The sequence below is a fragment of the Danio rerio genome, chromosome 9 (assembly GCF_049306965.1).
Source record: "Danio rerio strain Tuebingen ecotype United States chromosome 9, GRCz12tu, whole genome shotgun sequence".
NCBI classification, from domain to species: domain Eukaryota; kingdom Metazoa; phylum Chordata; class Actinopteri; order Cypriniformes; family Danionidae; genus Danio; species Danio rerio.
This window is the reverse complement of record NC_133184.1, coordinates 26,013,624-26,036,665: the sequence shown is the minus strand read 5'-3', so window position 1 is coordinate 26,036,665 and position 23,042 is coordinate 26,013,624. Positions and strand designations below refer to the sequence as shown.

The window sequence follows — 23,042 nt, the reverse complement described above, 5'->3', positions numbered from 1 at the left end:
GAAGCGGTCTGGAAACCTGCCGCTTGCCTTCAGTGCGTTATTGTGGTTCACAGGTACAGAGGAATGGCCCTCCGCGAGACTCTGACAAACTCACGGCTCTGCGCGAGCGCACGGACTGAGGACGCAGGACAGTCTCTCTAACCGGCGCTTCGGTGGATGTTGTAACTTCGGCATGTCACTCGAATGGGATATATGATTTTTGCCCCATTTGTGGTTCTCAAGCCCCCCTTGGCGTATTTTTATTTTTGCCTTGATTTCTGAGCATCTCGCTTACCCACTTTCCTCCCGATACCATCCCCTCCCCTGTCATCGCACCCAGACCTCTCTCATTCCGCATCTGCACCCTCTCGCTTCGGGCGGATCCTCGCTCTTGTCATCCAGAAACAACTGCTTCATGGGGCACATTCCCACCGTCGGAAAATGTCCCTTACTTGGCATTTAAGCGCACCCGCAAAGTTGACAACATTGGGACACGGGCAGTCGTTGCGCGTCTGTGAGCTGTGTTGGGGGAACTGAGATGGGTGTCTCGGTGGCGGCGGCCCTACACGAGCCCCGAAGTCCGCACCAGTGGAGCCGGATAGTGGGACACTGGGTATGGATTGCAGTCTTGTCCTTTCTCGCCACTTTCCCGGTGCAACAACTTGGTGCGTTCCCGTCCTCTCTCAGCGACTGTCAGACTCCAACTGGATGGAACTGCTCGGGTAAGATGTTCAAGTAGCGCTGAAAGGAAAACGGTTTGACGTTTCCTTGGCTACGGAAAACGGCTGTTTATCATACAAGTCGCATAAGTTACAGACCTAAAATAATGTGTGGTGATGCACGCTTTTGCGGTTCACTGCTGCTAGAAAGATGCTGAAGAGCTGCTTCAGGCAGTCTCCTGCGGGTCTATTTCCGTTACGGTGTAAATAGTTATTTGTTTTCATATTTGACATCTTTTCAAATCGTGCGCTATTGATAGTCTCAATGCCGTAAATAATACATCCCAAGTTAATATTCACCTGAAATGACAGTTGCATGCCGTCGATGTAATCGCTGTTCACTGCAGTAAAGTCGAAACTGTCTGTTATGGTTTTGGATGAGCTATATGGCACGTTCTTGTTCACAGGGATGAAACAATGTTCAGTTTACTAACAGTCGCTGATGCAACATTTCATAAGTGATCAGCTTTTCAAGTTTATTATGTTCAAAAGAAAACAGATAGTTTATCATTAGCTTCTAATGATCCTAAAAACACACACACACAGGATGATAAATGGCTAGTTCATATCTGTAACGTTATCTAGATGTTTATTCTCATTTAGACAGTCTGAACCAGCCTTGTTGTTTTCTGGTTTAAAAAACAACGCTTGTTTACGTGACCACGGTTGTGTTTTTAACTTTTTATGTAGATGAAAATGACACAACAAACATCCACAGGTGCCCACTATGTTTTGCATCAGTACATGTAACATAAAAAAGTCATTCACACTGGCAGAATTTTACAATATAGCCTAATTTGTTTATAAAAATAGTTTTACATGATGTGTTTTAGCATTAAGCTGACTATGCTGCGCTAACGAACAAGTATTATTTAAATTGAAAATGTTTCACTCTGAAATACTCCATCATATTATTGGCAACAATTGCATAGAGTCGGCAGAATAATCTGCGAGCATCAGTCCACTGTAGACTCGGATATTAAGTGGGTTTTGATTTGGATTGCGGTCGACCTCTCACCCTCACTGTCAGAGCGCCGTTCAGATGATTGCGGATGCACGTGAAATAATCATCAAGCGCGCCCCGAGGCGGGAGAGACGCGCGGAACTCGCTGCATACTTGTTCTCAGTTTCCCGCCGTGGCGCCTGACTATCAATCAGCAGGTCACCGTGGGCAATTAGGTGTCGTTCCAAAACGTCTATCCTTGCCTCTTGCTTGCACTTTGTGTATACAACTCATGTTAATGGCATGCAGGAGACGTGGGAAGCTCTACCACAGGCATGTCTGAGGGCCACTTTAGTGTCTTCGTGATTTACAAAAAGAAGTGTTGATAATGTAGGATGTATTCCCCCTGTAAATCCTTAACACTGTCATACTGCCATCGCTGAGCAATAAACAGAACATTAATTGGCAGAATCAAGCATGTTTGCTGATAATGGTCTATTATTGTATTACTATACAGACAGTGTTTTTAATTATAAAGTGAGTTTATATAGCTTATCTGACTGTCCTCGGTGTCACTTAAAAACCTTTAATGACAGAAATAAAAAAAGCTGCCACTGTTTTGTCACAGCTGCAAGCACTTTCTTTTACATTAAAGTAATATAAAAAATATTTTGTATTAAATAAAGGAAGTCTTAGGGTGATATAATAAAGATAAGATGAGGGCGAGTAAAGAATGGTAAGATTGACATTTTAGGTCAGCTATCACTTTAGATAATGTGTTAAGATTAATGCAAGTTTATAGACAAACACACAAACAAAAATCATCACCCATTAAGAGGGGTATCTGGGTGCGTTATGGAAAAGGGGGAAAAAATGCAGGTTCCTACTGACTGAATATAGTTTACATCTCCAGCATTATGCGCTGAACACAGCAATAATGTCCAGCAAAACAAATGCAAGCCAGCTGTTTAGTCAACAATCCTAACCTGCGGCCATTGGCAGTGGACACAACTGTTGTGAGTGCTTTTGCATTGCATCTATCTTATTACTGAAGCAATGATTTGAGTTCAGCGTCAGCTCTGTAAGCTATTTGTATCAATTTTATACAGCTGCTGCCTCAAAAATAAGTCACTGTCAGTAAGCTTTTATTTGTATTGTTCATAGATATCAATAGCTCTCTTTTAGAGACTTTTTTTGCAGCGCTGGCTCACTTGAAGGCTTTTGCATATCAGCTGCAAAGGAGGCGAGACGAACACAAGCAAAGTATGCAAGAGGAGACAGCAGACTTTTATGAATTCAAAGAGACATAACAACCAACTTTTTATAGTTCAGTTAAACTCCTAGAGGAATAGATCATTTAAACATGAAATCCTGTAATCATTTACACTCAGTAATGTCATTCCAAACCTGTATTGCTGACTTTAGAATGCAAAATTGGCATACGTGAATTTTATTTTATTATATCGTATATATCATATACGATATATATATATCGTATATCATATATATATTTATAAAGTCAGTCAAGTCCAATGTTGTTTGTACATTTTCAAGATATGGTATATTGTGTTCCATAAAATAATATTATTTATGCTGATTTATAAGACAAGAGAATAAGAAAATGATCGATGACTTCATTTCAATTCTTGGCTAAAGCATTGTTTTAGTTTTAGTAAATTAGTTACAAAAACTTCAGGTTTTCAGTTACTTCATTTCTAAGGAATGGTTTAGTGTAAAAGGGAAAATTCATAACAGATTCTGTTTCTGAACAGACTCTTTTGCCTTACACCTTACAGAAATGCTAAAATAAAAAAAATAAAAAAACTGTCAACTGATAACAATATCCTGGGGTTTGAATTCCAGCTCTTTAATGGGTTGACAAGTGGTCTGATATCTCACTCACAGGAGTTGTCTACACTTCACCTTTAGAATATTTGTGTTTCTGCCAGCTTGCTTCTTTCAATTATTCACCTCACTGGCAAGGCAGAAATAACAATCTGCATCTCCCCTGATACTCTCCAGTTTGGCACATTTTGAGACATAACATTGGCTCACACTTCTCGTTTGTTTTGATAAAATTACGACACTCTCAAGGAGAGCAAGGAGACCTGCAAAACCAGGTGTTTGAGCCAAGAGAAGTTTCTTATTTCACTGCGGACGGGAGAAACAAGCAGCTGGATGTAGCACCGACAACACCCTTAATTAGGACTTTTAGCGCTCCGTTACTGATGAAGTGGAGGTTGTTAGACACTTATCATTTTCATGAAAGACTTAATAATTAGCACCATCTTATGTTTTTTTTTTTTTTTGTACTGTATGTTGTAAGGTTCCGTGCACATTCTCTAAACTGATTGCATAAATCAGCACTTCACCTTGTCACAGTAAAGCTACAGCTGCAACTTGCAACCCATTTGTTTTAAATTGCATCCATTAGCCTCTAAATAGCTTTTATGCAAAAGTGGCCAAGTCACAGGACAAATTATGCTGCTCCCAACATCCATCCCAAAGCAGTTACCAAGGTTATACTGATTATAAAGTTCTTTACTGATCTTTTTCTTAAATACTTGTTTGGATATAACTTCACCTTGGGGGGCAATATGCAAATATTTGGCCTTATTTGGGTATATAGAGTTTTCCTAAAGTCGCAATGAAGTAGATGTGCAGTGTGATGTACACTTAAGTATAATGCAATATGAACAAAAAAGGGAGTAATTGGTGCTATCAATCAGCTGTTCATTGAATTTTCGATAGTCATTCTAAGCTGTCTATTGCTGTTAAAATTAAACATATACCTAAATGTAAATGTATATAATTTCACAATAAGATTTTGTTTAAGAAAATGTTTACTTACAGTTGAAAAGTGTCTACAGAAAACTACAGAGCTGTTTGGTTTTGTTAACTTTGGAAGCATCTGTGCATACAGTGGCCATTTTTTTGGCAATTCTAATTGTATTACATGATAAACAAAAGGAATTATTAAATATTTTATTTTAATTTAAATCTTGTTTCAGAGAGGCTTGATGACTGAATTTAGTGATGTATGGACTGAACCTTCAGAAATGCTGTAAATTCTGTAACACTCTACATTATTATATTTTGTATTTGTGTTTTGTAATAAATTCAAAGTGTTCTGGTCTGTTTGAGATATACAGGCTTGCAGACCCACACACTTTTCAGGCCACTAGTTTCAGACAGGGGTGCACCATATATGAGTAATCATTAATTAGTCGCGGTTTTGTATCATTAAATGAACTATCCCCGGAATGTCAACATGAATTATATTTAAAGTATTTATTAGCAATACACAAAATGCCGGCAGCTCGCTCTCTGCAACTCTCATAGGGTCGCCCACTGAAGCTACTGTAAGTAGGGTTACCTAGATGGGAGACCACAAAGGTTGGAAGGATGGAAAAGCTACAGTAGGTGGCTGCTGGAAGTGGTGTTAATGAGACGAGCAGGGGCTGCTTAACCTGTGGTCTGTGTGGATCTTGAGACCCCAGTATATTGATGGGGACTCTATACTGCTCAGTGAGCACCGTCTTTCGTTTGAGACGTTAAACCGAGGTCCAGACTCTGTGGTCATCAAAAATCCAAAAAGAGTAGGGGTTTAACCCCACCATCCATGCCAAATTTGCCCACTGACCTCTGTTTGTCATGGCCTCAGCTGGTAAGTGCTGTGCTGTCTGGCACAATAGTCCCTTCATTAATCTGGGGTCGCAACAGTGGAATGAACCGCCAACTTATCTAGCATAAGTTTTATGCAGCGGATGCTTTTCTAGCTGCAACTCATCACAGGGAAACACCCATACAAACACTCTCTTTCCAACACATACACTACAGTAAATTTTAGCATACCCAATTCACCCATACAACATTTCTTCTGGACTTGTGGGGGAAACCGGAGCACCTGGAGAAACCTACATTGCAAACATGCAAACTACACACAGAAATGCCAGCTGACCCTGCAGAGGCTCAAACCAGCAACCTTCTTGCTATGAGGCGATTGTGCTACCCACTGCGCCACCGAATCAACATAAGGAATTATTATTATTATCATCATTATTTTAAAATACTACTCACACATAATTAGATTTTTTATTGATATTCATATTGATCAATATAATGATCCATAACAGTGTTAACTGTGTTACTATGACATATTTAGTTAATGTTTTTCAAACTATTGTGTTTTATTATTGTATACTGTACAGCCATCCTAACCCTAAAGCTACCCCTTCTAGCCATAATTAAACTACTTCCGCCCACTTGGAAGCCTGCATCTAGTGGTCTAAATATATAATTGGTCTGTTCTGATGTGTAAGGCTGTTTGCTGTGAGTTTAAATATAGTGTTTGCTTTGCTAGTGACAGCCTTAAAAAATTGCATCTGCAAACCATTGTTGCAAATAGTCATGCATCAACTGATCCTATTTGCTGCCGTGTGTCAACGGGCGATTGCATGTCACATTGTTCTATACACATACCTTGAAGTTCGAAGAGTTCTATGTACAAACAGAACTGTTTTTATACTCATGGAAAGTCTATTTTAGATGCAGGAAGAGTTATTTAACTTGTTTTTGTGGCCCGTCAGAGTGTAGAACATCTGAGGATGAAAGATGTAATTTCCTGTTGGGCTCCTCTAATCATTGCTCTGTGACTTCAAGGACTTTGAGGAATTTTTATTGAAAATTTTCAGGATGTTTTCTTTTTCTTACTCTCATGTTGTCCATACACATAAAGCTCTTATTTTCTCCACAAAGAATAGGAGAACAGATCTTATCTCTCCATGTAGACAGCTACTGAAAGATTGTCCTGCCTGAGAGACTTTAAAGAGAGCAGAACAAAATTCCTTTCTGCTCATGACAACACATCCCCTCTGAAAAATCATATTTAACTGACTTCCAAAAGCTTATTTACACTTAATCAAGTTATCCGACTGATGTTCTGGTTAAGCTTAAAATCTAGTTAAGCATTTAAAAGCTTTTCAGTGTCCTTGATGAAGAAATTACTGTAATAAATTTGCAAGATGCCACTGCCTGTTTCCAGAACTCATTTCCTCCTGTGTGACCTGCTAACTTTCCACAGTGTCTGTTTTTACTTTCCCATCCCCAGCCTTATATTGTTTCGTTCTTTCTGATGTTCTGATGGTCAGAACCTGAATTATTGACCCTATTCTTTCATTTAAGAGCGGGTACAGCCATTGGAACCTTATTAACTCTTGTCTCATTCAGTTCCATTGGTATTTTGCCATAAAAAACACCTCTTTATGCTGATTGATGTTATAAACTGGTCTTATTATATTCTTTTTATTTTGTATGTCTAACCATTCATACACTTGTTAAAAGAGCAAGTAGTTAGATGCCTTTTTTATTTGTAGTCATTTTGCCCATAGGCAAATTAATCGGAAGTCCTAAAACAATTGCAGAAAAGAGCTTACAGAATTATTGCAGAATAAGATGAATAGAAACCCCAGATTATAAAGCCATTCTCTAAACGTTTCATTGAATATAAGAGCACCTAGCGACATAGTTGCTCAGTGGTAAGCAATGTCTCCTCACAGTAAGAAAGTCACTGATTTAAGTCCTGGCTGGGTCAGTTGGCATTAATGTGTGGAGTTTTCATGTTCTCCTCATGTTCATGTGGGTTTCCTCCGGGTGCTCCGGTTTCCCCCACAGTCCAAAGACATGTGCTATTTAATAAACTAAATTGGCTGTAGTGTATGAGTGTAAATGAGTGTGTATGAATGTTCCCCAATACTGGGTTGCAGCTGGAAGGGTATCCGCTGTGTAAAACATACTGTATGCAGGATAAGTTGGCGGTTTATTCTGCTGTGGCAACACCTGATGAATAAAGGGACTAAACCTAAAAGGACAATAAATGAATGAAAAAATGAATGAATGAATGAATGAATAAATAAATGAATGATAGCACCTGCAAAGACTTTTAACTTTTTTTATTTACAGAAGTCATAGGTAAAATATTATGTTTGTACTTGTTTAAAATACAGTATCTGTTAATCCTCTCACACCAGCACTCAAATACCCATGTATTGTTGCTCCAGACTTTAGTAATTTGCTGATGTTCATTCTGTGACCTTTGGTTTTGTTTTCAACTGTGAAAGATTTGACACCTTGTGGAGAATATTGACAGTGTGCAAACTGTGCTGATGAAGAATTTGGCATCACACACACTGTATGTATACTCAAGTGTACAGTCAAAACAAAATATCGCTACTTTGGGTTTTAAGCCTGTTTTAAATTTAGCAAAAATATTCTGTTTCCGATTATTCAGCTTCTAGTCATTCCAGTTTATTATGACCTTGATTCTTCTGTGAAAAGCTAAAGGTATTTTAAAGAATGCTTTAATAATTTTTTTGTCTACATAAACATAAGTTAATTAATTCACTTGAGTGTATGGACAAAAATACTGAAACCTTACTTTATGTCAGTGAAAGAATAACGTTTCCGGTTTGTGGTTGATGAAGAAGTATTCTTGTATGGATTTTCGTATTTTTCAATGGGTTTCGTGTATAGAAAACAGGTCCAGACAGTTAAAGCGTTCTTAATGTATTCAGTGTTTGTGTGTGCGTGTGTGTGTGTTTGAAGGAATTTGTCTTTTCAAGGTCGGTTGACTCTTTTGCCTGTTTTTTTTTTTTTTTTTTACGCATTTTCTGACACCTCATGTGTTGTTTTTTAATGGAATATGCTTTTTCAGTTTCACTACAGGATGCCACTGCTTCAGATTAATTAGACTGAATAAACGGATTTAGTGTCTAGTGAGCGGGAGCTTCTTGTGACTCAGATCTGCATGTTCTTCTCCGATCCATAACACCATTTCCCCCTTCCTGCTCTTGTTGCCAAGTGTCTCACTGAATGCTTCTCATCTCAAACATGCACTCTAAAGCATCTACGTGTGTCGTAAGGTCAAGATGTATTATGACACAGCTATGGAAGGGCAGCCAAGCGGTAGAGGTGTGATAAAATTCCTTGTATCTCAATGACTTCGCAGAGGGAGTGCTAGCATCAATAATGCAATAGATGCATCATGCACACTCAAGCCAACAAGGTATGCACCATTTGTGAGCCTAGCCCATCTTTAATGCTTCTTCTAAAATAATTATTTCTACTAAAGGTGCATGAGTGTTTTATTATATGGGGTCCAATTATATTATGTAAAAACAAAACTACCTTCTACTGCTTTTCTGTTATACAAGCTTAAAATGCCATTAGTATCTGTTTGAAGAATATATTAAAAGTCATGCTTAAAGGCACAGTTCACCCAAAATGACAACTCACTGTTTACTTATCCACAAGTGGTTCTGAATCTTTATGAGTTGGCTTTTTTCTCTTGAACAAGAGAATATATTTTGAAGAAAGCTAAAAAACCTGCTACTATTCTATAGTAGACTTCCATAGTAGAGAACACAAATACTATGGAAGTCAGTGGTGACAGATTTCCAGTGTACTCTTACTTCAGAGTGAGTAATTGATGGAAATATTTTCAGTTTTGGTTGAACTGTGCCCTATCAACCTAAAATCAGAATAATTTCCCCTTCCTTTTTGAAGACCTCTATTTAAATTATTAGATGTGTGGCATGAAAGTGGGAAAATCCGTCATTTAACCTTAACTTGCAGATTTGCATTAAAGGGCACCTATGATGAAAATCAACTCTTGTAAGCTGTTTGGACAGAACTGTGTATAGGTATAGTGTGTCCACAGTCATATTGAAGTGATATAAACACAATAAGTCTTTTTTTTTAATTTCCTGATGTTAAAATATGATCCAAATCCCATTTTGAGGCCCACTGCAATGTGACGTAGGAGTGTGGTTTTCCCCCCACGGAATTAATTGACAGCCACGTATTACATATCTTCGAAGTAACACATATTATTATATCCACATGACAGGAAGTGCATAAAACAAACAGAATTAAAAGATCTGTTCAGCTCTTTGTGATCAGCTGCACCTCAAAAATGAGTTTTACAAGTTTAAAACGTTTAAAACAGTGCATGTTTGCAATAAGTGGACAATAAAATTGCTGTAATTTATCACGACAGCCACATAGTGTCAGTACAATCATAAAAGAAGACGCTTCAATCCTGGTTTGACTTAAATCAGGTTTATTTTGTCTATTAACATAATGGATATCCATACAGCAGTGGATATTAACGTGTATCCTGTCACATTTGCCATGCAAAAACATTCCCAAACAAATATATCAAATAACCGTTGCAGAAAGTTCTTACTGTAATAAGGGAAATCTGCTTTATTCTTGTCTGTCACTGTGCTGCTTATGCATGATATGCAACAAGAGAAGTCTACACCCATCAGAGCAATTGTGAGCAATCTTTAAGCTCTGACACACAGGTGGGAATTGTGGGTGGGGAGAACTAGCTCATTTGCTTTAAAGATACAGGGAACAAAACAGCTACAATGTCTTAACAGCTCAAAATTCCAATATTCTGAAAGAATAATAATAAATAATCTGATGGGTTTTTAGAACTGAAACGTTACAGACACATTCTGGAGACACAAAATACTTTAATTGTACTTACTGAACTGCCAATATTTATTTTTACAATAGGCTAAATTGCAGTGATTTTCATGCTTCTTTGCTTTAACTGAAAGTTTTTAGTTCTCGATCTCTCAAGGAAATGTAACTATTTTATATATTGTCAGAAAAGTATCTAATATGTACATATTCATACTCATTTGTACAAAAATGTAACATTTTTAAAAGAAGGTGTTCCCCCCCAACCACCCCCTAAACCCCACCAGCATTGGGGGTTGAGCAAATCATACCAAAATGTATGAATTGGATCATACAATTTCATATGAATTGAGATGAATGAGATTGCATTGAATTCACTTCATAGGAGGCTGGCTTGGTTCATAACTTATAAAGCTTTAACAAAGACTAGTACCAGTACCTAGACTAGAACCCGTATATACCCAACCATTCAGTCAATTACTAATGGACAAAATCATGTCCCATAAAATCAAGTCAATTTGTTCATTTGTTTGTCATTTAATTGAATCTTTTTACACTTGGGAAGAAACCATGATGGTTTCATGCCAACATTAAAGCACCAAGTAAATCAGAATTCTACTGATGCTGCTGTGCTCCATGACAGCTCTGAATTGTGAATAAAATGATCAAACTCAAATTAAGGCATGTGTTCTTATCAGTAGGCCAAGGGTTTGACAAGGGTTTTGACTAATTGGCTTTGGCAAATACTCTGACTAGTATTTGTTGCTTCAGTAGGCTGAATTGATTGAATGTCAGTTTATCACAAGAACAGATTGCGAACAAGATGAATTTTAATGACATATTCTTGCTCCAAAGCTTTAGTGTGAACAGCTACTCTAATATCACATGAGGGATTTATGCACAAACCAAGAACCAGCATAAATTCTCAAAGTCTCCAGAACAAACTGAGAAGCACAGTGTGAATATTGCATGTGTCTTGCAAGTTGCATTTTCTCCCTGTGGCGTTCGAGGTCTATTGATAATTTCTTTAGCTGCAATGCAAATAAGCCACAAGGTTATGTAAGACATCTTTGCACACTGCATGTGGCCCTTTAGCAGTGGCCTAAAGTAGCTGTGTGTCCTCTGGTGGTGTCGTTACAATGAGCAATGTTCTGCTTCATTCTAGCTTCCAGGCCTCACAGGATAACGCAGGGTAAAAATACTGTGTAGCACTTGCAAGAAGCTTATTTGCTTTGACAGCAAAAATCCCAAGGCACAAGAGCGGACCACTGTTTTGTGTCATGTAGTCTTATTATGATGATCTATGGTGCTTTGAGTGGAAATATATGCAGGTAATGTAGAACGGATCATGAGATATTATTCTTTATGTAATGTTTGTGTCATTTTTATAACATTTACGCGAATGATAGAGATGCTTATTCCTTGCATAATAATAAAAGCTATCAGGTAGGGGCTGAATGATGAAGTGGCCAACGGCTAAGCTCATTATTTTGGGAGCTCATTGCTTAATGAATAGCGGTCAGCTTCTGCACGCTGAATTGTAAAATTAAGTTTTGACTCAGCGGTGGCCTGTTTTTAGAAACAACTCATCTTAATTGTAATCATATTAAGGAATCCTTGTGGACATAAACTGTCTGCAAGCTCTTGATTTTTGATGAAGTGTGATTTTTCCACTATAGTCTGTCCAGCTCCTCAGCAAAATGAGAATATTTCAAAGTGCCTTTACTCAGCTTATTATAAAAGCTGAATAAGGTTCTCATGTGGCGATTTCAAGAAGTTCACCATGTGCTGAATCATTACTCTTCCTTGAACACTTGTTTTATTTCCCATAAGAAAATGTCTCAAGAGCAAAATATGCTGGTGGCGAACAGAGGTGCTCATCACAACTTGATGAAGCCCTCAGAAGCGCTGCCAGACATAGCCTGCTGGGATGACATGTTCATTCAGTTTGTTCTGCTGATTTATTTTTGTCTGAAGTGTCTGAACAAAGATTATCCTGCTTGTGTTAGTTGCATCTTCACCCCGCTGTGTTTATCCAGAAATTCAAGATGTTTTCTGGCTCTCTGTGTTTTTGCAGGGGATGATGACCGGGACACAGATCTCTTCCTTTGTGACACCAATACTTGCAAGTTTGACGGCGAATGCCTCAGAATCGGGGATATAATAACATGTATATGCAACTTCAAGGTAAGACCACATCCTCTATCAACCGGCATTCAGGTTTGTTGTAGGCTCTGAGGTTGTGCGATAGAAATCTTTCATGGCTGTGCCAGAATTACAGTATTGTTACCTTTGCTGAAAATTCAATATAAATGGTTATTATAGAACCATATTGTGAAGCCTATTACGTGATAATTTGTTTATAGCGTCCTTTTCATTGTCTGTATTTATTTCCACGATTGTCATTGCAAGCTATACATGAATGTAAAAAAAAAAAAAGTGCACTACAAATAATGTTATTGTTCCTGTAAATAAACTGACTCTGAACTGCTGAAAAGAATCTCTTAGAGAAAAAATCACCAATAAGACAGTCTAATTGACTTTCTCTTTTTTAATTGATTTCTTTTTGCAGTTTATTTTGCTTTTTTAAATTAATAACCTCAAGAGTTTGAAGAGTATGCTTTGAAAATTAATTTAGAGACAAGACAGCCTTACGCTGTTTTCAGTCCAGCCGAGTTTCAAGAGGACTACTAGAAAGTGTCCCACTTTGTCTGCTTTGGCCTTGAGATCACCGTGAAATGAAGACGGAGAGAGTCGTTCCTAATAACATCTGAGTTTGGTCTAAATGAAAATGCATTAGAGTCCCTTCAAGGCACTGAGCACATAGGCACTCAATGAGTGTGTTATTTTTATCCCAGCTTGCAAAGGAACATTAGTTTCTTCGGTGAGATAAATAGCATTACCTGTTTGTCCCTTTTTCTTTGGTCCAAACAGAACTTCTCAGACTTATGAAGGCATTCTGTTTTTAGGACAAGCCTTATTCTATGTCTGGCCTCTGTGGGTCACATTGTTTTAATTTGTTTCCGAGTGATGCACTAATGCTATTGGCAGCAATTGGACTGGCTTGATTTAAGCATCCTGGACTGCGCGCCACATGTGTGTAAATGATACTCTGGCGTCAGATAGCTTAAACCTAATAATGGGTTATGTCTTTATTCCATTAAGTGAAATAATTCATCAAAGAATGAGCGTCAGGAGGCTTGTGATGGCTCTGAAGCCCAGGGGAAGTCTACAGTCAGGGAGGTAGAGCTGCTGAGGAGAGGAAGAAGGTTTGATACGCAATGAATGGAGGTCATTCAAACGCTGACATTCATTTACTGATGTTTATTCGCCTCACACCATCTCTCAGAGGCACCTGGCACATCACTCATACTGTGATGTTTACTTAAGATTGGATCTGTAATGGTTTTTTAAGTATCCATTATGTCTGGGTGTTTGGTTAAATTTTACCGCTTTTCTGCTGTAAGGTTGCGGGGGTCTGAACATAAAGTCACTTTCAAGCGTGTGATCTGCATGTGCTTCTAGAAGGAGAGAAATACCCCAACCTTTAAGGGAGAAGAAGCACATTTTTACTTGCAGCTCTGGTTTGTTGTGTCATGTTGAATTATAATTGACTAGCTGAGGGTGCCAAAGGGAAGCAGTAAAAATGGCATGCTGGTTTTCATTATTAGGGTGGATTTGCTGTAACTTTGATGATGTTAAATTGCTTCACTTCATTCCTGTTTTATTGACTTTGAAGGATATATATATATATATATATATATATATATATATATATATATATATATATATATATATATATATATATATATATATATATATACACATATATACTACAGTTCTGTCTGGTTCTTAAATCTGACTGGCTGAGAGCCATGCGATATTCTGCAACAACAGTACTCTTACACCCTTTTAACCTTTCACCCTTGTGTATTACTTCGCCCACGTACAGCAACAACCAGTTTTACAGAACAAACCGTTTTACAAATATTCCTGCTTTTGGACCACATACAGACTTTTTTTGGTGGACAGTGTAGTTGTTTAGATTGCAACTATGCAGTTTAATTAAAAGGATAGTGCCTATTTTAAAATATTTTTATTTTCTGAGAGACATCGCATCAGTCGGCGGCTATTAGCCTGCCATACTAAGCTGACCAAAGATGGTTGACATTGTCTATTCACAAGATGGTGACAGGACCACATAATAAGCCCTTGGAAGATTAAAACAGCCTAATTTCTAACTACAGCTGAGTATCAAATCATTACTATTATGGTAAGCATTCCTGCCAACACTCCAGTTTTTTTCATATTTAAGGCAAATGTCCCGCAACCTTCCTGTTTTGTTATTTCTCCTGGAAAACTCCCATACAGTCTGTAACACCCCTGGGTCGCCAACTTTGGTACAGTATCTGATCACAGCGGCCGCCCAAAATCCGATGCATAATATAGTCACTAACAGTACAGTTACTTTCCTATCCCAGTTCTCAACAGTGTTATTCAGAGACCTCAAGTGTTGGCAGGTGTGCTGGTAAGTGATATTTTAAGTCAATCTCTCTCTTTTGTATGATGTAGTGCTGTATTTATACCAATTTATACCATACATTTGTAGTGTATTGAGTGTGAAATGGGACTCGCATATCAGGAAAATGTGTTGTGTTGGCAGAAAGAAAGAAGAAATGCCAGTATGTGTTTAGTGTTTTTCCTCATCTTATTGTGATATCCTGAATGTAACAGAGAAATACTGTAGACTGTAACACTGTGAAAATATGTACTCTCTGTAGATAGATGACATTTCATGTCAAGTTCAGTCTTATAATTTTCAAATGTCAGCAAAATCAGCTGTTTTGTCATCATTTTAGACTTTTTGTTTGAAAATCAAATGCTAGCTCTAAAGTGACGTTGTAAAATAGTAAGTGTTCTGACATCAGCTGCAGATGTGAATGATTGGCGGAAGAAAGTAGTTCCTAATACAAAATAGTTTTTAGACTCTCTGTGTTTGATTTTCTTTTTTATATACACCATTATGCCGTCAAACCGTTGTATAAACGGCCTCCCACCAGTGCTATTATACAGCCATATCTCACTGTTACGAGTGTGATATTGCTCATATATACAATACTATTTGGTTTCAGTTAAGTATAAAGCTGAGTGTAGAAGCAGAATAGTAAACCAATAGACCTAATAATCATTCAAGAAATATCTCTAATTATTATCATAAAAAAACTCTACCCCATTTTTTTACTTTTGATGAAGGAGAATTTTTAAATAAATATGCATTTTATTTGAAATGTAAATTTTTTGTACCAACATTAACAATTTTTGATCAGTTTAATGCATCTTTACTGAATAAAAGTATTTTTGCTGGCTGAAAGGTCTTACTGACCATAAGGTTTAAAGTATGGATTTGATCTGTTGCAAATAAAACATTGTAAACAGAGTAAAGTGCAGTTATATATTTGGCTGTTTACAGCAGCTCTGATTTGTGATTTGTTTATTTTATAGTTTCTGTTTTTATTATGCTACATACATTTTTGAATGTGTATGAAGTTCGAAAAAAGAAGTGTGAAATGTAAAATTTAATGTAGCTGCGAAAATTAATCAAATGCATCGAAGCATCCCTGCGGCTGGCAGAAAGCAAAATTGAGAGCAATGCAGAAATGAAAGTCATTTCATGTACGTAAGTACTTGTAATACTTGCAAAAACTTTCTTTAGCACATTATTGCATTGTGAAAGGTTGGTTAACCCCAAAATCAATTTAGCCTTTTTTATGTGATTTTACCTGCTGGAGAGTATGCAGTATAGCTCACAGTTTATATAATGCAATTTGCTGAATGTCTTTGGACCATTGAATAAGTTAACTTTGAAACCCGGAGGCACAGCATGAATCCCATAAATAGTTTTGCAAAAGTTTGATGTGGCGAAAGAATGTTGCTCCATCAGAGCTTCCAATGGATATGGTTATTATAGAGTTCGGGAACAGGGTGAATCTTCTGCCTTTGCTCTCTGGCTCTCAGGGTGTTTTTTATTTTATTTAGTTTTGTCTGTGCAAAAAAATGTGTAGCATTAAAGTTTGCTGCCAGAATGGGGTTATTACATTTTCTCCCAGCAGGAGTCATGCTGACCAGCCAAACTTTTAGCTCTTAAACTGGATTAGAGTGACCTGGATATATTATTGACCGAATATTTTCAATATTTTCCGAATATCTTCATTGCAGTTGAAACAAGAAATAACTTTATATATTAATGATACAATTGTAGTGTGATCTAAAAATGAAAGTTGCTTGTTCCAACAATGTAATAAATTACACAATTGATAGTTGTTTTTATGTTAATTAGAAAATAAAGCAACTTTGTATGTTCAGTGTAATTTTTTAAAGTCACACAAGCTGATTTCAGCCAGACTAACCCTATGATGTAAACGATTACACTGGTGTGATCAGTCTGGGTTAGTCTCTGGAGTGTCATATGTCTCTGATTATCATTTTATAATCATGCAGGTGTCTCAGCTGAAGAATTTAAATGGAATCCTTGAAATCAGAAGATGTATTTGTTAATATAATGTAAATGATGTTTCTTAATGAAATTTGTAGAGGGCAAAAACCATGACAGATATACTTTGTTTTAAAATCCACATCATATTGGACTATTCTGGCCACCATTAATGTTGATGACTTCAAAAGGTTGCACCTCTACTGGTGTTCTACCTGTTAGCATCATAAGCACATCACAACGTGGAATACATTGTGCAGCCTTTGTTTGTAATTTTCTCACAAACAACATAAAAAGAGATCCAATGCACATCTTCACTGTTTTCCTAGTTGTTAGAAGAAAAAAAAGGAGGAGAAGATCCTTAATGATGCTTTAAGTAAATCACACTATCATCTGTGCACAGTATCATCACTATCACACTATCATGATCTGTTTCACATATCGTGTGAAATGTGTACTGAGAAACGAAAGGATGTGAACTTCACTGATGGAGAAACTTCAAGCTTATTCATATTCATGGATAGACCTGGCAATTGGTCAATTTAACTGTGGCCAGTAAGTGTCCATTTTTCTCCAGTTATTATTGATGAAGCAGAGAAGATGGATGTTGACAAGCATCGGCACACTGTAAACGATTTCTGTTGTTTTCACGGTATTATACTGCATTTCTCAACAGTTGTTTACTGTATAAGCTGTGCACAGTGTGTTACTGTATATATTGCTGTTTTCACAGCATGATAATGTATTCTCAACATTTCCATACTGTGAACATGATTAACAGTATGCTACTGCAGATTTTACAATGAATTTTGGGAAAAAATCAGTTACTGTGCATCTAAATACAGTACTGCAAATGACCATGAAAAACTCTACACACACTTTATATTATTATTATTATGTTTATTTTATTTTTTGACAAAGTATTTTGTGAAGAAAAATAAACTAACCAGTTTCTTCAGACTGTTCAGTGCATAAAACTGTCCCCTGGTTTTCCATTTTTGGCTGCACCTTAATTTTATAAGGTTAACATGAAAATATTAAATCATTTTTAATCAACATAACTTTGTGCTTAACCAAAACGTAAACTGGAACAAAAGTAATTCATTCATGAAACCAAAGTCAGCTTAAATGTCATAATGACCAGCCTGCTTTAGACGGATTCATGAGGTTAGGGCACCCGTCATCACCATGGAGGTCACAGATCTCCGCATTTTCAAAACAATATTTTAAAATACGCACCATCTCTATAAATAAACCACAGACTTGAGTTTAAAACAACTACATTCCCGCATGATAAACGGTTAAAACTAAATTTCATAACACATTCATTATAGAGCCATCTAAGACCGGGGCAAGTCTCACATGTCTAGCCGATTATAACCTCGTTTCGCCGGACACATGAGTGATGATGGACACCCTGGAGGTCAGAATCTCCGCTATCGGCAAAGCACGCTTAAAATTTACAAATGATATAAATAAACTACAGATTTGAGTTTGTAAGAACTACATTCTCGCATGAAACACTGTTAAAATTTCATTTCGTGACATATTAAACGCAATATTTATAATTTTAGCTGGGCTTTCTCATCCGCCATTACCATTTGCTTGTTGATGTGAAATGAATTCTGGGAGAAAAACAAGAAAAATATTAATTCTCAAAACACTTCAAACGAACTTTATTTCTTATTGTCAAGGTCAGATATATGTAATAATCTCGCTGGTAAAGTGAATAAAAAACAATGTTACTATATTGTAATCAATATCACGTTTGCACTGGTTCGGTTCAGCACTCGAGCGACTCGTATTGAACCGAATTGAACCGTTTGCTCGGGAATTATTTGATCACACGTGTTCACAAGCACATTTAGCAATATGCAATTAGTGTATAATTAGTGTATAAATGCGTGTGGCCAAGCAGTATAACGAAATAGTAATGAATCATATACAAAAAGGAATCAATTTTTATGCGGATTCGATTCTTTACTGTTCACTAAGGAGCCGATTCATAGAACCGAACGGACACGACTCGACATGCAGGCAACGGCTCTCCTAATTTGAAATTCACCTGTCGTCTTTCATCCAGCGAATTCATCCTCGGTAAGTGTTTTAAAGTCAAATTCTGTCCGTTAAAGGATTGTTTTGTATGTATTTCTGTGTATTGTGTGTGTAATTTAAAAGAATTAACCAAATGACATTAGTTGTAGGTTCTTATGTTATGTCACGCTATCCGTTAACAAATGGTATTTTAAACAAGAAATAACAGACGCCAGGCGGTCATTGTAGTGTTTGCGAGGTATTAGATACAGTGAGTTTATCTTGAGTGAGTTTTTGACCATACGTTAAGTTACCTGAAAAACATAACTTTAACTTATTGTAACTGCATTAATGCATTCTCTATTTCAGCACAACACTGAGATGAAGGCGAAGTCACCATGAAAAGTTAAACCTTTACCGTTAAGGTAAGCTCTGGTCTTCACATAATCATTTTGACTAAGCTATCATTATGGTAACATTTTTCAACTGTAAGTTAGTTATTTAAGTTAAACTAAACTCATAATGAAATGAGTCTTAACTGTTTTATTAAATGGAGCTGAAAATTAAATGCAGTTGAATTATTTTAAGCTAAGGTTAATATTAACAAAATACATATTTATTGTCTATTTATCAATAATGTTAATGAGCTTGATTTATATTGTGTCATTTATTGTACATTTAATTTTTGCTGTTCAGGTGTACCTGAGGTGAGTGTACGTTCTGAGTACACAGATATAAGCCAAAGTCATTATCACTATATATATATATATATATATATATATATATATATATATATATATATATATATATATATATATATATATATATATATATATATCCTATTCTAAGAGAAATTGATAGGGTCAGTGAATGATTTGTGTACAAATGTATTTTAACCCCATACAGATTGGTATCGTTGTACCATAGATTTAGATTAATTAATGTTAAGTCTTATTTTACTCTTATTATATTTATCTGTTTTTCAGCTACAGTAATTGATGTTGAAAAACTGATGCTACCAATCACTCCTCACTTGATTATTCAAGGTAATGTTGATGTCTTCCTCATTTTTATTAGATTTTGAAATGTCAAGTTGTTCACAGATTTGTTGTGAGGAGTTTCATGTAAAACCTCTTTTTCTTCTTCCAGCAGTTCCTAAGATAAAAACAAATCTGGTGTTAAAACACCAGTCTTTGTTTATTAGCAATTTTACTGGGCGTATGGAACTGGAAACTGTAAGTTTAGTTCAATATGTTATTTTATGCTATTCATTTTTGTCTTAACATGGATTGCATGTTGAAGCTATCGTTTTATAGTGGGAAAATGTAAAAGAGAATCACTGAATACAATGGCATAATGATTCTGCTTGTTCAAAGAAGGTACTTGATTTAGTTTTCCTCAAGCGACACATCAGTTTTTATGACTATTGCTTGACACTTGAATTGAAGGGACAGTTCACCCAAAAATGAAAATAATAGCATCTTTGGCATCCTCCACTTGTTTCAAAATAGTTATATATTTATTTTGTTCCGTTGAACACAAACTCGTATTTTTTAAAGAAATTTGGTTCAAATATGGATGTCAATAGTTACTGGTTACTAACATTCTTCAAAATATCTGCTTTAGTGTTTAACAGAAATTCAAACTAGTTTAAAACACGTGGAGTAAATAGTGGCAAAATAGTAAACTATTCCTTTAAATATTTTATTCTGAGACTTTTATTTATATGTGTCTTGTCTTTTGTCATATTGTCCTTCTAGCCCAAATTGTGATGGACCTGGAATGCGACACCAGTTACTCTTAAGACAAGAACCGAATAAAGCACAGATGTGGAGGGATTTGCAGCCAAACTAACTGGAGGGAAGGAACCTTTAGGTAAAATCACCTACTTTATTTAGATCTGAAGTATTTTATTTGACATAGAGATTTATTGTTTTAATTCTAATTTAAAGCAAACAAGGTTGAGCACCCCTGGTCTAAAAGCTCAAAAATGCTGTTTCCGTGATAAGGTTAAATGTAGTTCAGAAATAGATTCATTAGGATCAATGCTTAAAGTAAACATTTTCTTCTCTCTGTAGACCAAACATGTTTACTATCCCTCACATTTTAATAAATTGTTTCTGTTTTTGTTTCTTACAGTGTGGGTGAACATACTACCTGGATGTCCAACAAAGGCTGCACAAGAGCTCATTTGATAGCACACATTCTGTCCTGTCTACATCTCTGATGACCTGGAAGTGCTTCGACATCAGTGAGTAATACATCTTTATATTGTCATGCATACAGGATTTCTGTAAGCTTAGATTTAATGTTAGTTTGTAATCAGCAGTGACTGTTTTAAAAAATTAAGTATTTAAATTATTCTCAACATTTTACTGATGCTGTGCACAGTAACGTTATGATGATTTAGTTTGAGGAAATGTCACTGGAGAAGTGTTCGTATAAAAAATAAATCAATAAATAAATTGTATAAAATGACTCGATAAAATGTTTATTTGTCTAGCTTACATGCCATCACTGCTGCATATTGAAATACCGTAATACGAATTGACAGCAGAATTTTACCACAAATATTTCATGAAGTAGGCTAGACTGCTCTTTAGTTCTCTACTCAACTTTAACACATTTCCTCGTGTCGCTGAGCCTCTCTGCAGATTTTGCCAAAAATGAATGCTTAGTGATTACTTTGTTTTATGCAAACCAAATATCAGTAACTTATCATTAGCATTATTTAAAAAAAAATCACGCACAGCTTTCATGTTCTCTAACGCAATCTTGTCTGTAAGTTAGAAGTGGATTTATACGTGTTAAAAGCCTAAAAGTATTAACATTAGTCACGTTAAATTACATTATTTTATTTATTTTATTTTAAATATGTAGCCTCTTAAAGTGAGAATGAACTGTGTTCACCCCTCTTAAATCCGTGGAAGCACTAGTTGTGTGATCATAGAATCAGATATTCGAGCTATACAGAGTCAGACATTAAGTTAAGATGAGACTTTATTTTTTACACACCTATGTGGACACCTGACTAGCGATCTTCAAGAACAATGCCCGCTGATCTTTTCCCCATTAACGTTAGTGTAATTGTGAATTGACAACAAACTGTATTTCACCAACAAAAACAATTAAAAAACTGTTTTATATATATAATATATATTATATTATATAGTGTTTCGTTTCTGAATGAATTAAATGGTTTGAGGGATGATTAGTTTTTACTCCAGTGATTGATTTTGCTTGTCATTTTTGCAGGATCATCATCATGCTGCTGCCCTTTTTCACTGTCCCTTTCCACATCAATTGGCCTTCATCATTTCCTGTCTTGTAGCAGTATTTTCACCTGTTTTTAAAATTGTAATAATTTTTGATGCATTAATTGTTGACTGGTTTTAATGATCAATTGTTTATTAGTGTTCTGTTGCTCTGTTATATTGAATTACTGCTACTGTTTTAGCATGGTTTACACAATAAACCTTTATTGTGAAGTTAAAGTTTCAGTTTCTTTATTTTTCTTGTACGTCTTGAACAGTTAAAATAACACTTGTGCAATTTTTGAAATTTTTTTACCCATTATAAAGTAGCACTATTAAATATAATAAAATAACATTTAATAACTGTAAAATACTATACAGTAATAATGAAAGTAACGTTAAAATACCGTAGTTCTTCATGGTAAAAATGTACAATAAAATACTGTTTTCAGTTTTGCAGTATGTGTATCACTACTGTAATTAGTGTTACAGTAAAAATCAACAACAGTAAAATGATGTATTACATTTTACAGTAAATGTAATACTAATGTAATTAGTATTACAGTAATGTTACTGTTTTATGAAATACAGCAGCTACTGGATAATTGTTGCCAGTAACTTACTGTTAATTTAACAAGAAATCGTTTACAGTGCATGTTTCTTGTCTAGTGTTTTGTTCTCATTGTGGATTGCACTTGATATATGAAAGCATTTAATTTCATAACGTTACTCCTTTTGAAAAAAAAAAAACTAATAAAAACCAACATTTTTTGATTGAAAATTAATATCAAAAGTGATACATTGTGACATCGTATCAGTATATTACTTTCCAATTTGTATTAAAACAGCTGCAAACAGTGCCATTTGCTCACCGTGCATTCATTTTATGTCATAAAATATAATAATGTGGGTTTAAAATAAATGAGGGTTTTTTAAACAACAAAAATCTTCTATTGTTCGTCTACCTAATATTTCATTCAGATACAATGTTTATGTTATATGTATATTTATGTTATTATCTATAGCCATAACCATATCATCCTGCAGCCCAAAACCTGTTACTCACTGAAACTAAGCAGGGCTGAGCCTGGTCAGTACCTGGATGGGAGACCACATAGGTCATTAAAAATTAA

At 35.9% G+C, this 23,042-nt stretch overlaps 1 protein-coding gene and 1 long non-coding RNA gene across 7 annotated transcripts in view; both read left to right on the top strand.

The window, feature by feature from the left end:
* The first annotated feature begins 39 nt into the window (after window positions 1–39).
* tmeff2a (transmembrane protein with EGF-like and two follistatin-like domains 2a) overlaps window positions 40–23,042 on the top strand; it is a 162,933-nt gene continuing 139,930 nt past the window's right edge. For 2 of the 3 annotated variants that reach the window (XM_068223262.1, XM_073911433.1), the window contains exons 1-2: window positions 40–701; window positions 12,209–12,318. In XM_068223262.1, the coding sequence (XP_068079363.1) occupies window positions 518–701; window positions 12,209–12,318 (294 nt within the window). In that variant the 5' untranslated portion in view covers window positions 40–517. The remainder of the gene's footprint in view (window positions 702–12,208; window positions 12,319–23,042) is intronic. The other variant, NM_001128365.1, reaches the window with a different exon arrangement.
* On the top strand, window positions 18,622–22,149 carry LOC103911643 (uncharacterized). 4 transcript variants are annotated; one of them, XR_012385382.1, is made up of 7 exons: window positions 18,622–18,718; window positions 19,025–19,080; window positions 19,642–19,701; window positions 19,808–19,890; window positions 20,416–20,530; window positions 20,795–20,906; window positions 21,911–22,149. It is a non-coding gene; the product is annotated as an uncharacterized lncRNA (long non-coding RNA). The 4 variants fall into 4 exon arrangements; XR_011016841.2 differs by having other exon boundaries at window positions 19,805–19,890; XR_011016843.2 differs by lacking the exon at window positions 18,622–18,718 and adding an exon at window positions 18,856–18,926 and having other exon boundaries at window positions 19,805–19,890.